At 39.1% G+C, this 14748-nt stretch overlaps 1 protein-coding gene across 5 annotated transcripts in view; it reads left to right on the plus strand.

Annotated features, from left to right (window-relative positions):
• arfgef1 (ADP-ribosylation factor guanine nucleotide-exchange factor 1 (brefeldin A-inhibited)) overlaps nucleotides 1-14492 on the plus strand; it is a 312411-nt gene extending 297919 nt beyond the window's left edge. For all 5 annotated transcript variants that reach the window (XM_041189760.1, XM_041189763.1, XM_041189762.1 and 2 more), the window contains 3 exons: nucleotides 597-735; nucleotides 6804-6921; nucleotides 12948-14492. In XM_041189760.1, the coding sequence (XP_041045694.1) occupies nucleotides 597-735; nucleotides 6804-6921; nucleotides 12948-13112 (422 nt within the window). In that variant the 3' untranslated portion in view covers nucleotides 13113-14492. The remainder of the gene's footprint in view (nucleotides 1-596; nucleotides 736-6803; nucleotides 6922-12947) is intronic.
• The last annotated feature ends 256 nt before the right edge of the window (nucleotides 14493-14748 follow it).

Raw genomic sequence — 14748 nt, forward strand, 5'->3', positions numbered from 1 at the left:
AGGCCTCAGTTGGGAACAGGATGCCCAAACAGGAGGGTGCCCCTTCCCTAGCCCCAAGCAAAACTGTCAAGGTTTATTTGGCAGCCTTGCCTTGTGGGCTGCCCTCCACCACTGGTAAAATACCAGTGACCATGGGTAGGTAACGTACATGGCCCCTCCCTGGAGCGTTGTAAAATTCCACCCAATGTGTGTGCATGTCTTTCTCTGTTGCTTATTTGCTACTTGTTCTTTCCACATCATATTCTTTCTGCCAATTTGTATACTTCTAAGAGAGTTTAAAGTATATTTTGTTTAATTAATCGTACAAAAGTTGAGTATGTGTTAGAAATTGAGTAAATAATTTAATTATTTCAGAATGAAGTCATATATTGAGAATTACAATTGTGAACCTATTTATTGTAGCTCGTAACATTTTTATAATGTGGTAAATAACATGATCTTTGTAAAAGAAATGTTGTTGCCCATTAGAATAATACACAAGTTATTTGAGATATTACTGAAAATAATTGATTTTCTTTTCAGGACTGAACTATTTTTATTGGCATGTTCAGAAGTTTTGTTTAAAGTGAATGTTTCCTTTTCTTCTGTCCATACAGGATTCAAAGGTAAATCAAAGCCTAATCTTTTGAAACAAGAAACCAGTAGTGTTGCTTGTGGCCTGCGAATTTTATTCCGAATGTACACAGATAAAAATCGTCGTGATGCTTGGGTGGAAGTTCAGCAACGATTACTTAAGTAAGTAATAATTCCTGTGACTGTAATTGGAAAACCCAGCTGTCAACTCTTGAGGCTTGTAGTTCTGATGAAAGAACGTTGAGAACTAATGGGGTGAAGGGAAATCATCAAACCTTGAACAGTTTTATTTATAATATCTTTGAGATGACATATTTTCAATTTTCAGGCTCCCTTTATTCCTTTGAGGTTTTGGTTTGTGGGATGATTAACACAGACCGAATTTTTGTTCAGGTTATAACCATAGGTTGATCAGCAGCTAAAAGAGGAAGATATTTTAATGATTTTAGTTTAATTCTTCATTAATTCTCCTTGAGACATTGATTGTTTGCTCTACATTTTTTAGAATTTTCCATTCTTTCAAATCTCTACTTTTTTTTTTAACTTTAATTTTATGTTTCCAAAAATGATTTCTCTGCTGGGACTAGTTTCATCATCCCAAAGGAAATCTCTATGGCCTGAATTTTTCCCTCGTCAGGCATGTGCAATCCGCGGGCCCGGGAGCAGCCCGGAAATGGGGCCCTGACCGCAATTTCATGCTGGCTGGCAAATTAACGGCCAGCCAGTGTCAAACACACGCTGGAAAGTTTAGCGCTGCCAGGGTGTGTGTGTGGGGGGGGTTGGGGGGAGAGAACGGGCAATGACGTCACTGTGAGCATGGGTGAGCACTTCGAGAGAGCTTGCTGAAGGCAGACAGCTGCCTCAGGGAGCTGCAAATCTGCAAATAATGAAATGAAGCACTAAGAAGCTGCAAAAGAAACGTCTATGCATCACAATCAAGCACCTGAAAATATCTCATAAAAATGCTGTCCCCAGATATTTCTTTTTACTTCATTTCCCAATGGAGATTTCACCCCGCCCTTGGATGAGGTTTCATGAAAAATATAAAGGCTCCCTGGCCGATTCGCCCATCTGCCAACTGTATGGTTGGATGGGTGACAAAAATTTGCAGACAATTGCGCTGTTAATGGGCCTTATTGTCCGCTTAATTGTTGGCAGGCACACTTCCGGCTTTTGCATGTGCCCGCCGAGCGAAATATCATGCAAGTGCACGATGACATCGGGACGCCCGATTTCATCTCACGCGATTTTACACCTAATCAGGTCGGGCAGACACCCACCCGCAGGACGTAAAATTCCACCCCGTCTTTCGCAGTGCAGGTGAAAATCAGTGGTGACCACACAAGCTCATTGCATCTTATCTCAATGCTCCTGTGTGATTGTCCTTCTCATCCATGCTTATCTTACTTTCAGGCTCGACTGTTCTAATTATCTCTTGGCTGGTCCCCCACCTTCCATGCTTTGTAAACTTCAGTCCACCCAAAATTCTGTTGCCAGTATTCTATCTCTCATCAAGTCCTATGTACTCATTACTGATGCCCTGGCCAACCTACATTGGCTGCTGGTCTCCTCCAATTTAAAATATTTAAATCCCTTCATGGCTTCACCCCTACCAATTTCAATAACATTGTCCAGTCTAACAACTTTCTATTCCTCTAACTACGGGCTTTTGTACATATCTCTGTCCTTTCACCCCACCGTTGATGGACATCTTCATATATAAGCCCCATACTTTAGACAGTTCCCTTCATCCACCTTTGTGTTTCACCTCCCTCTCCTCCTCTAAATCCATCCTTAAAACAAACCACATAGACCGCCTCTCTTACTATCTGCTTCTTTGGCTTGGTATCCATTTTGTCTGTTTATGTTTCCATGAAGCACCTAACAACATTTTTCAACATTAAAGGCTCTATATAATGTAGACATCACTAGGCATTGTATATACCACAGTTGTACTGTTGTTCCAGTAATCCTTTCTACATCCAACATATTTAGCTACATTGAAGGATATTTGCTAATATTTGGCCCATTTTTCCAATCTATCTAAATCTAGTTTGATATATTCCCTTTTTCTGTGTTCCAGGCTCTATTGCTAAATTTCTTATCAACCATGATTATTAACCGTACTATTTATGCTCTGCTTCAAATCATTACTAAACCAGAAGGGCCCCCACCAGAGACAAAACCGTGTTGGAAAGCAACCTCATTTAAAACCAAGCATTTACCTCAGATTCTTTAGGCAATTTGGGATCCATCTCACAATATCCGTCATGGATCTACGGAGCTTAATTTTAGCATAGTTCCCCTCATGTAACACTTTATTGAAAGCCTTGTATCCAAGTAGATGATATTCACTGGATCTTCCCTAAATTGGGTCAGATGTGTCGCGCATGACCACTGATTTCTGAAACTGCGAAGTATAGCCGATAACCTTAAGTATTATTACGGGATCGTCAATAAAATTGCTAATGATCCGCTTATTTCCTGATCGATAAGGTCAGCCTCTGCAATCTATAATTGTCAGTTTGTGATTTAAAAACTTTTTTAAAAAAAAAAGGAACTATATGTGCTTTTCTCCAACCATTCAGCACTTCTCCAGTTCTTGAAGCATTAAAATGCTTACTGTCATCAAGAACTTAAGCCATTTCCTTCTGTCTTCCAAGGTAAATTAAACCTGTCCGTTCAGTTTTTTCTTCACGTTGAATCCTTTAATTTAGCTTGCACCATTTCTCCTGAAAAGTTTTCATAATCTTTTTTTTTATCTACTCTACAAGTGGGCAAGTCCATCCCTGTTTCAGTTCAGAACAGATACAAAGTATCTGCTGATCTTATCATCATAAATCTGCCCAAGTTATCCTGCAACAGCCCTAGATGTTCTCTAATCATGCTATACAAAGCCATGGACCACACCTGTAGTACATTGAACAATTCTGCATACCATACCTTAATTCTGGGTACCATACCTTAAGAAGAGTATATTAGCCTTGGAGGGAGTTCAGTGTATGTCCACCAGAATGACACCTAGACTCTCAGCATTAAATTACGAGGCGTGATTTTTTTTTTTGTTTTTATTCATTCATGGGATGTGGGTATCACTGGCTAGACTAGCATTTATTGCCTACCCCTAATTGCCCTTGAGAAGGTGGTGGTGAGCTGCCCTCTTGAACCTCTGCAGTCCATGTGGTGTAGGTACACCCACAGTTCTGTAAGGGAGGGAGTTCCAGGATTTTGACCCAGTGACAGTGAAGGAACTGCGATATATTTCCAAGATGCGGTTGTATGTAGCTTTGAAGGGAATTTCCAGGTGGTATTCCCATGTGCTTGCTGCCTTTGCCCTTCTAGATGATAGCAGTCATGGTTTGGAAGGTGCTGTCTAAGGAGCCTTGTTGAGTTCCTGTAGTGCATCTTGTAGATAGTACACACTGCTGCCACTGTGTGTTGGTGATGGAGGGAGTGAATGTTTGTGGATGGGGTGCCAATCAAGCAGGCTGCGTTGCCCTGATGGTGTCGAGCTTCTTGAGTGGCGTTGGAGCTGCACTCATCCAGGCAAGTGGAGAGTATTCCATCACGCTTCTGACTTGTGCTTTGTAGATGGTGGACAGGCTTTGGGGAGTCAGGAGGTGAGTTATTTGTTGCAACATTCGTAACCTTTGACCTGCTCTTGTAGCCACAGTATTTATATGGTCCAGTGCAGCTTCTGGTCAACAGTAACCATGCCCCCCCCCCACCAGGATATCAATAGTAGGGGATCCAGTGATGGTAATGCCACTGAATGTCATGGGGTGATGGTTAGATTCTCTCTTATTGGAGATGGTATGCCTGGCACATGTGTGGCAACATGGTTACTTGTCAGCCCAAGCTGGATCTTGCTGCATTTGTAAATGGACTGCTCCAGTATCTGAGGAGTCGCGAATGATGCTGAATATTGTGCAATCATTAGCAAACATCCCCACTCCTGACCTAATGCAGAATGAAGGTAATTGATGAAGCAGCTGAAGATGGTTGGGCCTAGGACACTACCCTGAAGAACTCCTGCAGTGACATCCTGGAACTGAGTTGATTGACCTCCAACAACCACACCCATCTTCTTTTGTGCTAAGTATGACTTCAACCAGCAGATGGTTTTCCTCCTGATTCCCATTGACCTCAGTTTTGCTAGGGCTCCTTGATGCCACACTCGGTCAAATGCTGGTTTGATGTCAAGGGCAGTCACTCTCACTCCACCTCTGGAGTTCAGCTCTTCAGATTTCAGATTACAAAAACTAAGGACGTAATCCCTGGAATTTAGAAGGTTGATATGATTTCAGTTTTCAAAGTATTATGGGAACAAATGGGGTAAATAAGGAGAAACTTTTTCTGCTGGTTGGGGAGTTTAGGACTAGCGCATGGTCTAAAAATTACAGCCATATCTTTCTGGAGTGAAATTAAGAAAAGTTTCTACACACAACAGGTGGTGAAAGTTTGAGACTCTCTTCTGCCAGTGACATGTGATGCTAGGTCAATTGTTAACTTTAAATCTGAGATTGATAGGTTTTTGTTATCTAAAGGTATTAAGAAAATGGGACAAAGGGGATTATATGGAGTTTGGTTGCAGATCAGCCATGATCTTATTGAATGGTGAAACAGGCTCAAAGGCCTAAATAGCCTATTTCTGGCCCTGTGTTTCTAACTTGTGGCTCCTCACGAAATCAAAAGATGCTTTCCAATTATTTTGGTCGTATTCAAGTGTCCTCCTTTCTAAATTTGTTTTAACTTGCCTAATATTTCTTTTTATTGATGCTAACAGCTGTTTATACATTTCCTTAGCAAAGAATTATTGTTCCTTTTATAAGCCTTGAAGTAATTTTTTCTTGAGTGCAAGTTTCCTAAGTCGTCATACAGCCATAGTAGCTTTTTTTTAATCAAACACACTCCTTCTCACATGCATATACTAGACTTCAAAACCTTTCAGGATCTTTTTTGAAATTGTCCCATACACTGTGTTTTGCAATAATCCTCATCTAATTCATTTTCTTCTCTCTTTAAACCATAATAATTGAATCTCCATTCTCAGCAGAGGTATACTGTTATGCTGAATGTGCCACAACCCCTCATTCCAAATCTGCTGATAGTGATCTGAACCAACTCTTGGCTGGGATTTTCTGGCCCCGTCAAGGGCGAGACCCACCGTGGGAGATTCGGCTGCCTAGCCAAAAGTCCATTGACTTTTGGCGGGACCGGACAATCCCAGCAGCGGGCGGGGCTGGAAAATCCTGACCCTAGATCATCTATCAATTGTAGCTCATTACTGAAAACTATGGCCCAAATCTCCTGGTCTCCTGATTGTCAGAGACCGGATGTACGACAGAAGATGCACATCAGGATGTTGCAGAAGTCCTGATGTGCATACATACGTGGCAATTCCCCAGAAAGTTAAACTTCCAGCGGGCATTTCCCTACTGCCGGCACCCTCTGCGTTTGTCTCTGAGAATATGACGGAGACTTGGGGTAGAAAGGCGCGGCCTGCTTTGATAGTTGCACAGGTTATGTTACACAGTTTAAAACCTGTTCCAACAGCTGGGTAACTCCACACTGACCGCCCCCTCCCCCCAGCCAATCACACCTGCTCGACCAACCAACTACCCCCCAATTCAACCCAAATATTCCCCAACTTGATCCTGTTACCCCTTGATCAGCTGACTACCCTCCCAACCCAACCCGACTACTCCCTGAACCGACTCCACTAGCCCCGATCACCTGACTAAGCCCCCAACCCACCGACTAGCCCCTGACCCGATCCAGCAAACCTCTGACCACCCAGCTACCCCCCAACTCAACCCGATTACACCCCGATCACTTGACTAACACCCCCCAACAAGACCCAATTCCCCTCCCCGACCACCTGTCTAGCTCCGTCTCGACCTGACTACCCCACCCCGGCCACCGGTTGAGCTCCATTAACCCTCCTCCCCCTTCCTGACTGTCCGGTTACTTCTCCCCGGCTATTTGGTTGCATCCCCATCCCACACTGACCGCCCGACTACTTATGTGACATAAGGTAGCTTTAAAGAGAGGAAGGAAAGACAATAAATCTTTATTTTTAAAATTGTGGTTAATTTGACCAAAAATTGTCAAGCTTGAATTGCAGGCCCAAAAAGACTTTTCGTTTACAACTGCGTTCTGTGCTTTTTTTAAATATAGTATACTGATGTTATGTATTGTATCTGATACCAGCAATTTTCTTTTAATAGCGTTTGCAGTGAAGCTCTCAGCTATTTCCTGACACTTACCTCAGAAAGTCACCGAGAGGCCTGGACCAATCTCCTACTCCTTTTTTTAACTAAGGTCCTTAAAATAAATGATGAAAGGGTAAGAATGAGAATTAAAACTGTCAATCTATGCATGTATTAGAATGAACTTTTTTTTTATAATATGTCTTTAGTTGTTGATCACAAAGTGAACATTATTATTTGATGCAGGTTATGCTTTTTTAAGTATATATTTGCACTAGTCAGCCTATCATGTTTATGATTTTTTTCATTTACTCTCACCACACATCATAACTGTCTTATCCTGGATTTTAGCTTTTAGTTTCCTTTTGAAAGAACCTACAAGTCTAAATTATAGCGAGCAGTAATTTCATTAAAAATGCATTTAGCTGGGGCCTTCTAAATTTGGAAAACTGCTATTATGCAATTTCAAACACTATTAAACTTACAATATTAAATTTGTGGGCATTTGGCTTGTAACATGCAATTTTTTATCAACGTGTAATTAAACTTGCCCCTTCAAGCCTTGTCCTGTATTTTAGATGATGCTATTGAAGCCAACTTATGGTCTTCCACACTGTTCTGAAATGCGTCAGAGAATTCTGGCTTATTTAATAGTTTAAATATGTGTCAAAAATCAGTGCAGAAAATTTATAATGTATATAGTATGAACTGACCAAATGGATATCAGGCCCCTTTCAGCATCTAGGCCAAAGACAAGCAGGGCTATTCCTCTAGGGGTAAAGGCTGATGCTGAAGCACCACATAGACTTTAGAACATATGGCAAACTTTGTTCTAAGTTAAATCAATGAAAAGTAATATATTTTAAAGTGGGATAGGATTTTCCCTTTTACAAAGCTTTCATTTTACATACGAATTAGGAGCATGAGTAGGCCACTCGGCCCCTCGAGCCCGCTCCACCATTCAATAAGATCATGGCTGATCTGTTTGTAGCCTCCCACCTACTCCTGATAACCTTTCGCCCCCTTGTTAATCAAGAATCTACCTAGCTCTGCCATAAAAATATTCAATGACCCTGTTTCCACTGCCTTTTGAGGAAGAGATTTCTAAAGACTCACGACCATCTGAGAGAAAAAATTTCACCTCATTTCTGTCATAGGAGGAGAGATTGGTTCAACTGGGCCTGTATTCACTGGAGTTTAGAAGAATGAGAGGATATCTGATTAAAACGTATAAAATTCTAACAGGGATAGACAGACTAGATGCAGGGATGATGTTTCCCCTGGTTGGGGAGTCTAGAACCATGAGCCACAGTCTCAGAATACAGGGCAGGCCAATTAGAACTGAGATGAGGAAAGATTTCTTCGCTCAGAGGGTGGTCAAACTGTGGAATTCTCTACCACTGAAGGCTGTGGAGGCCAGGTCACTGACTATATTCAGTAAATAAATTGATGATGACCCTAATGTACAAAATATTAAGGGATATGGAGAGAAAGTGGGAATATGGTGTTGAGATAGAGGATCAGCCATGGCTCAAAGGGCCAAATGGCCTACACCTCCTAGTTTCTATGTTAAATGCGCGATCCTTTGTTTTTAAACAATGACCCCTAATTGTAGATTCCCCCACAAGAGGAAACATCCTCTCCACATCCACTCTGCGAAGACCCCTCAGGATTTTAAAGTTTTCAATCAAGTCACCTCTTACTCTTCTAACACCCAGTGGATATAAGGCTAACCTGTCTAACCTTTCCTCATAAGGTAACCTGCCCATTCCTGATGTTAGCCTAGTAAACCTTCTCTGAATTGCTTTAATGCATTTACATCATTCCTTAAAAGGAGATTAGTACTGTACACACTACTCCAGATGTGGTCTCAGTGTCCTGTACAACTGAAGCATAACCTCCCTACTTTTGTATTCAGTTCCCTTCGCAATAAACAATAACATTCTATTACCTTTCCTAATTATATGCTGTAGCTGTATACCAGCCTTTTGTGATTCATGCACAAGGACACCCAGATCTCTCTGAATCTCAGAGCTCTGCAATTTCTCACCATTTAGGTAATATGCTTCTTTTTTATTTTTCTTGCCAAATGTACAATTTCATATTTGCCCACATTATACTCCATTTGTCAGGTCTTTGCCCATTCACTTAACCTATCTATGTCACTTTGTAGCCTCCTTATGTCCTTTTCACAACGTACTTTACTACCTATCTTTGTGTCGTCAGCAGGTTTAGCAACCATACCACCTGTTCCTTCATCCAAGTCATTTATATAAATTGTAAACATTTGAGCCCCCAGCGCTGATCCCTGTGGCACACCACTCGTTACGTTCCACCAACCAGAAAAAGATCCATTTATGTCTGCTCTATTTCCAATCTTCTATCCATGCCAATATGTTACTCTCTACACCATAAGCTTTCATTTTCCACAGTAACCTTTAATGTGCCACCTTATCAAATGCCTTCTGGATATCTAAGTACAGTACATCCACTGGTTCCCCTTTATCCACAGCACATGTGACTCCTTCAAAGCACTCCAATAAATTGGTTAAACATGATTCACCTTTCACAAAACCATGTTAACTCTGCCTGATTGCCTTAAACTTTTCTAAGTGCCCTGCTATGACATCTTTAGTAATAGCTTCTAACATTTTCCCTATGACAGATATTAAGCTAACTGGCCAGTAGTTTCCTGCTTTCTGTCTCCCTCCATTTTGAATAAAGGAGTTAGATTTGCTATTTTCCAATCTAATGGAACCTTCCCAAATCTAGGGAATTTTGGAAAATTAAAACTAACGCATCAACTATCTCACTAGCCACTTCTTTTAAGACCCCGAGGATGAAGTCCATCAGGACCCAGAGACTTGTCAGCCCGCAGCTCCGGTAATTTGCTCAATAACATTTCTCTGGTGATTGTAGTTTTCCTGAGTTCCTCCCTCCCTTCTGTTTCCTGATTTACAGCTATTTCTGGGATGTTACTTTTTCCTCTAGAGTAAAAACTGATGCGAAATACTGGTTCAGTTCATCTGCCATCTCCTTATTTTCCATTATTAATTCCCCAGACTCACTTTCTATAGGACCAACGCTCACTTTGTTAACTCTTTTCTTATTTAAATATCTATAGTAACACTATCCGTCTTTATATTTGCAACTAGTTTTCTCTCGTATTCTAATTTTTCCCTCCTTATTAATATTTTTGCCATTCTTTGCTGTTCTTTATATTCTGTCCAATCTTCCGACCTGCCACTCATCTTTGCGCAATTAAATGTTTTTTGTTTAAGTTTGATACTGTCTTTAACTTTTTTAGTTCACCACGGATGGTGGATTCTCCCCTTGGAAGTTTTCTTTCTCATTGGAATGTATCCACTCTGTGTATTCTGAAATATCTCTTTAAATGTCTGCAACTGCATCTCTATTGACCTATCCCTTAACCTCATTTGCCAGTTCAGTATAGCTAGCTCTACCATCATGCCCTCATAATTGCCCTTATTTAAGTTTAAAATATTCGTCTTGGACCCACTCTTTTCTCCCTCAAACCGAATGCTAAATTCCATCATATTCTGATCACTGCTACTTAGGGCTCCCTTCACTATGAGATCTCCACTTATTTTAAATACTTTGATCTCACATATATTACCTTACAATTGTTTAACTTACAAGTGTCTGCCATATGTTCTAAAGTCCACACTGAGCTGAAACATCAGCCTTTCCACCTAGAGGAATTGAGGAACACTTTTAAATCACGGGAAGAAAGGAGAGATACCAGAGAAAATCATTGTTGCTCCCGGAGCCATTTTTAATGCACCAGTATATTTATATGTTCTGTGCTAACATTGAACTTTGACCAAGGCCTCTTTTTTGTAGTTTTCTCAATAATAATGTAATTGAAATCCCAAAAGGACCAAAGAAAAATCCAATATTCCTGCCCAATGAAGTAGAATTTGTATTATTTAGCCACCATGCCTGTGGCATGGACAAATATGAATGGTTAATCTATATTTCACAGCTAATGTTTCCAAGTATTTTTATATGTTAGGCTGCAATGGCACTGTGATCCATTGGTATATTTAACAAATTTTGTTTTCAATATCATTTACCTGCAGGCCATTATTTAAAATGTAAATTGATTATCTTGACTTGTTGAAATTATACACAAACTGTTAAAGTTAGCTGCTTTTAAGAATTCTAAATCAAAGATCACAATCTGGCTATCCACTAAGGTAATTGACAGCAAATAGCCCTGTTGGGGAAGAAAATCAACTAGAATAGTCAATTATTTTAAAAGTAAAATACAGCAGATGCTGGAAATCTGAAATAAAAACAGAAAATGCTGGAAAATCTCATTGGTCTGACAGCATACATGTATGCTAAAGTTTTGAGTCCAATACGACTAGTTCAGAACTGAAGAAGAGTCATATTTGGCTGGAAACATTAACTCTGTTTCTCTCTCCACAGATCCTGCCAAACCTGCTGAGATTTTCCAGCATTTTCTGTTTTTAGTCAATTATTTTATTCATTCCCAAATATTCACTTCAGCCCAGCCAATAACCACCCAATTTAACCAACAAAAAAACACATTTCAGTTCCTTTTGATCATCTTTGGATTCTCCTCACCAGCATCAATGCCATTGTTCTAAGCATTGGACAATATATGAGAAAAAACCCACCAGTTTCCAAGTATTTGTTTTTTGAATTTATTTGGTTGAACAAAAAATTTACTGGTTTCAAAAAATGAAAAAAATGGATATGTGGTTTCACATGTCTTTGACTAGACTAATTTTGAAATAATCATTTTCAACATTGTCATGAAAATCACTTAAAGATGAAGCTCATTTATTCCCACATTTTGATGCACACTTTGCTTTGGCAGAGTAATAAGGATGCAGATTTGTACTCCTGATTGGTTGAACATTGAATTTCTGTAAGAGGCACTAAGCAGAGACTAAGAGTTTCTTCATTGAAAAGGAGGAGGAAAACTAGAAATGTTGAAAATAATCAGCGGGTCAGGTAGTACCTAATGGTGCGAACAGATAAGTTTATATATAGGATACAGACCCTTTCTCAAAACCATTGTACAAACATTTCAGTTGGGGACTGTTTTAACAAAGGGCCTGTACCCTGAATGTTAACTTGTCTGTTTATTCACTGAAGAAAAGTTGATTGAAGAGAGTACATCATTCCTATCACACCACTAAATAACAATGGCATCGGTGAGGAAAGAGACCTGTTATAATGATTGAGTAGTCATTTGTATTTCTTTTGAAATTGTTCTAAGATGGTGAGTATTTTGGAATAAATAGCATCAGGGACTAATTTGGTTCACTCACTTGCTAACTTGCTGAATTCCCTTGATATGATACAACTGTGACAATGGTTGAACCATGATCTAAGATTAATGTGGAAATTGATGAATCTTAATTATTTTTAAACAATATTCATAACATTTTATAATTCACACATCGTACCAAGGAGCCCATGGAGCTCTGCTGCACCTGAAGCCTAATCCCTACAAAATGAGACTGTGAATTCTCTGACAGGTCTGACACTTATTTGAGGATACCTCAACCATTAAAAAAGTGCTAAATTGTTGGCTTTCATTTGGAAAAATTGTGCAAGTTTAAAGTAATTTACTGTGTTTCACCTCTGAGTTCTTACTTATACTTAGCATTAAGTTCTACCCAGGTAAAACAGTTGAATAATAAGTACTTGATACCTTTTTCCAGAATTACACAACTATTGTAATCCTCATTGATCTGAAATTTAAGTTCTTACATGCTTAACCACTGAACTGGACTCATTTTTTACAAAGCAATTTTATTAAGATGGAATAACATCAATAGAGTATTAATGAATGTACCCTTGCAGGCAAAATGTGCAAAATATAACTGCATTAAGACTGACAACCAAAGTAATATGTAAGGGAGAGGGTGGTCATAAGATCTGATGCAATTTGGAACCTGAGTACAAGGTATTGTACATGAGACTTTAGTTCCAATGGGGAAAGCTTTATTTCAAAAAGAAAATAATAGAAGATTAGCTATGATAAAGCACTAGAGACGTTGATTATATCAGCTTAAAATATAGTTAGAAATATTGTGTAATGATACGGGTACTTTTTTCCAATATTTTAATTAGCTGTCTTTGTCTTTGTTTTCTTTCCAGTTCAAGGCCCATGCGTCAAAGTACTACCCCCTTTTGTGTGAAATTATGCAATTTAATCTGATTCCTGAATTGAGAGCTGTTCTACGCAAATTTTATCTCCGCATTGGTATGGTCTTTAAAATATCTCATCCTTCAGACCAAGAGCATGGATCCACCAAGCAGTAACGATGACGGAGAGCTTAGCTAAGGCATTCTGTTTATAAATCTGAAAAGGACCAGGCTGCAGTTGGCTACTTGACTCACTCACTCCTGCCTCGATCCTTTCTTGATCTTTTTGTAAAGGATGGTGCTTTAACTCTGTTGGTTTGTAACCTGCCTAAAAGATGCAGATGAGTGAATCGTAATCTTAGTTTAAAATACTCTATTCCATTGAATTAATTATCTGAATGATTCAAGGTAAAGATTGAGTGCTGACACATGCTGAGCATGGAATCAGCATTTCATGGTTTAGTCACATTTTGAAATGCAGTTTGGTGTGGAGAAGAACGCTGTGACTCAAACTCAAACATGGACAGGATGCAGTGCATATTGTACAGTAGAGAAAGTATTTAAATGAGTACTGTAGTTTAAACTTCTGGGCAGAAGAATTTGACACCATGAGTAATATATATGCTATAAGGGAAATCTAATCGTGTAGCATCTTACAGGCAGGTTGAAAGATATGATTAAATTTCAATTGTTACAGATACTAGGCAAGATCACTTGAACATAACATTTTTTTGTTTGCACAACTCATGACCATTAAAGATACAATGACCATCCTTCTGTGAAATCTGTTGTACAGAGATGCGAATCTGTAAAATACAATATTAACACTATGTAATTCTTCCAGAATGGGTTTCTTTTATTTCAATATTTTATGTTGATTTGTTGCTGTCACAGCTACTTTATTGTTCATTGTGTGCACTGGGTTGTTTTGCTTTTGACTTTGTGATTTATTTTTAAACTTTAACGTTGCTCATGCAGCTGTAACAGAACCTGAGGTGTGTGGACAATTAATAGAGGAAAGAGGCACTAAGGCCATTGCGTTAATGTAATTAGCGGAATGGTTACCCTGTCAATAAAGGTAAGTTTTCCCCTAACTGTATATTACAGACTAGGGCCTGTTATATATATAAAAAAAAAGGATTGATCTTGTCAACTGGAACTTGAATCACTGCAGGTTGATCTAAGGTGCATCTGCACTGACAAAAAACTGTCTCCATGTTTGATGTAGGTTCTACTGTCTGTGTATAAAATTTGATGTTAAATTAAATATATTGAATAATGAATCAGTTTAGGGTTGGGATAATGAAATATACTGAAATCTAATTATTAAGAAGCTGTGAACTGGGCTTTAATAAAAAAAAGAAATGGATACACAGAGTTCCAAGCATTCCTAGTCACTGTGGATGTAGAAAATAAATATTTGGAGAAGGTTAAAATGTATATGGTACAGACATGTAAAGTTTTCTATGTAAAAATATGTACAACTTTCTGTACAATATTGGTTATCATCTGGCATACTCTAATCAGGTCATGGCTCAATAAAGTTTTTGAACTCTCTTTTACCAGTGCAGTCCCTCTTTGATTACCAGTATCTAAATTGGCTGTTTGTTTAATTTTAAGCAGGCAACGATTTGTTACTACCTGATGTTACGATCCCAGCTGATGTTAGTACTGGACAAGTCAAATCCCAGCGTGAAAACTGATTTGATAGATCCTAAATTTTTTTGGAAACCGTGGAGGAAAGTTACTGAACAAATTCACAGGAGTCTGCTGATGAACTTTAACACACAGAATAAAATATTTATTAAACAAG

This window comes from Carcharodon carcharias, chromosome 6, assembly GCF_017639515.1.
Source record: "Carcharodon carcharias isolate sCarCar2 chromosome 6, sCarCar2.pri, whole genome shotgun sequence".
Classification (NCBI taxonomy): Eukaryota; Metazoa; Chordata; class Chondrichthyes; order Lamniformes; family Lamnidae; genus Carcharodon; species Carcharodon carcharias.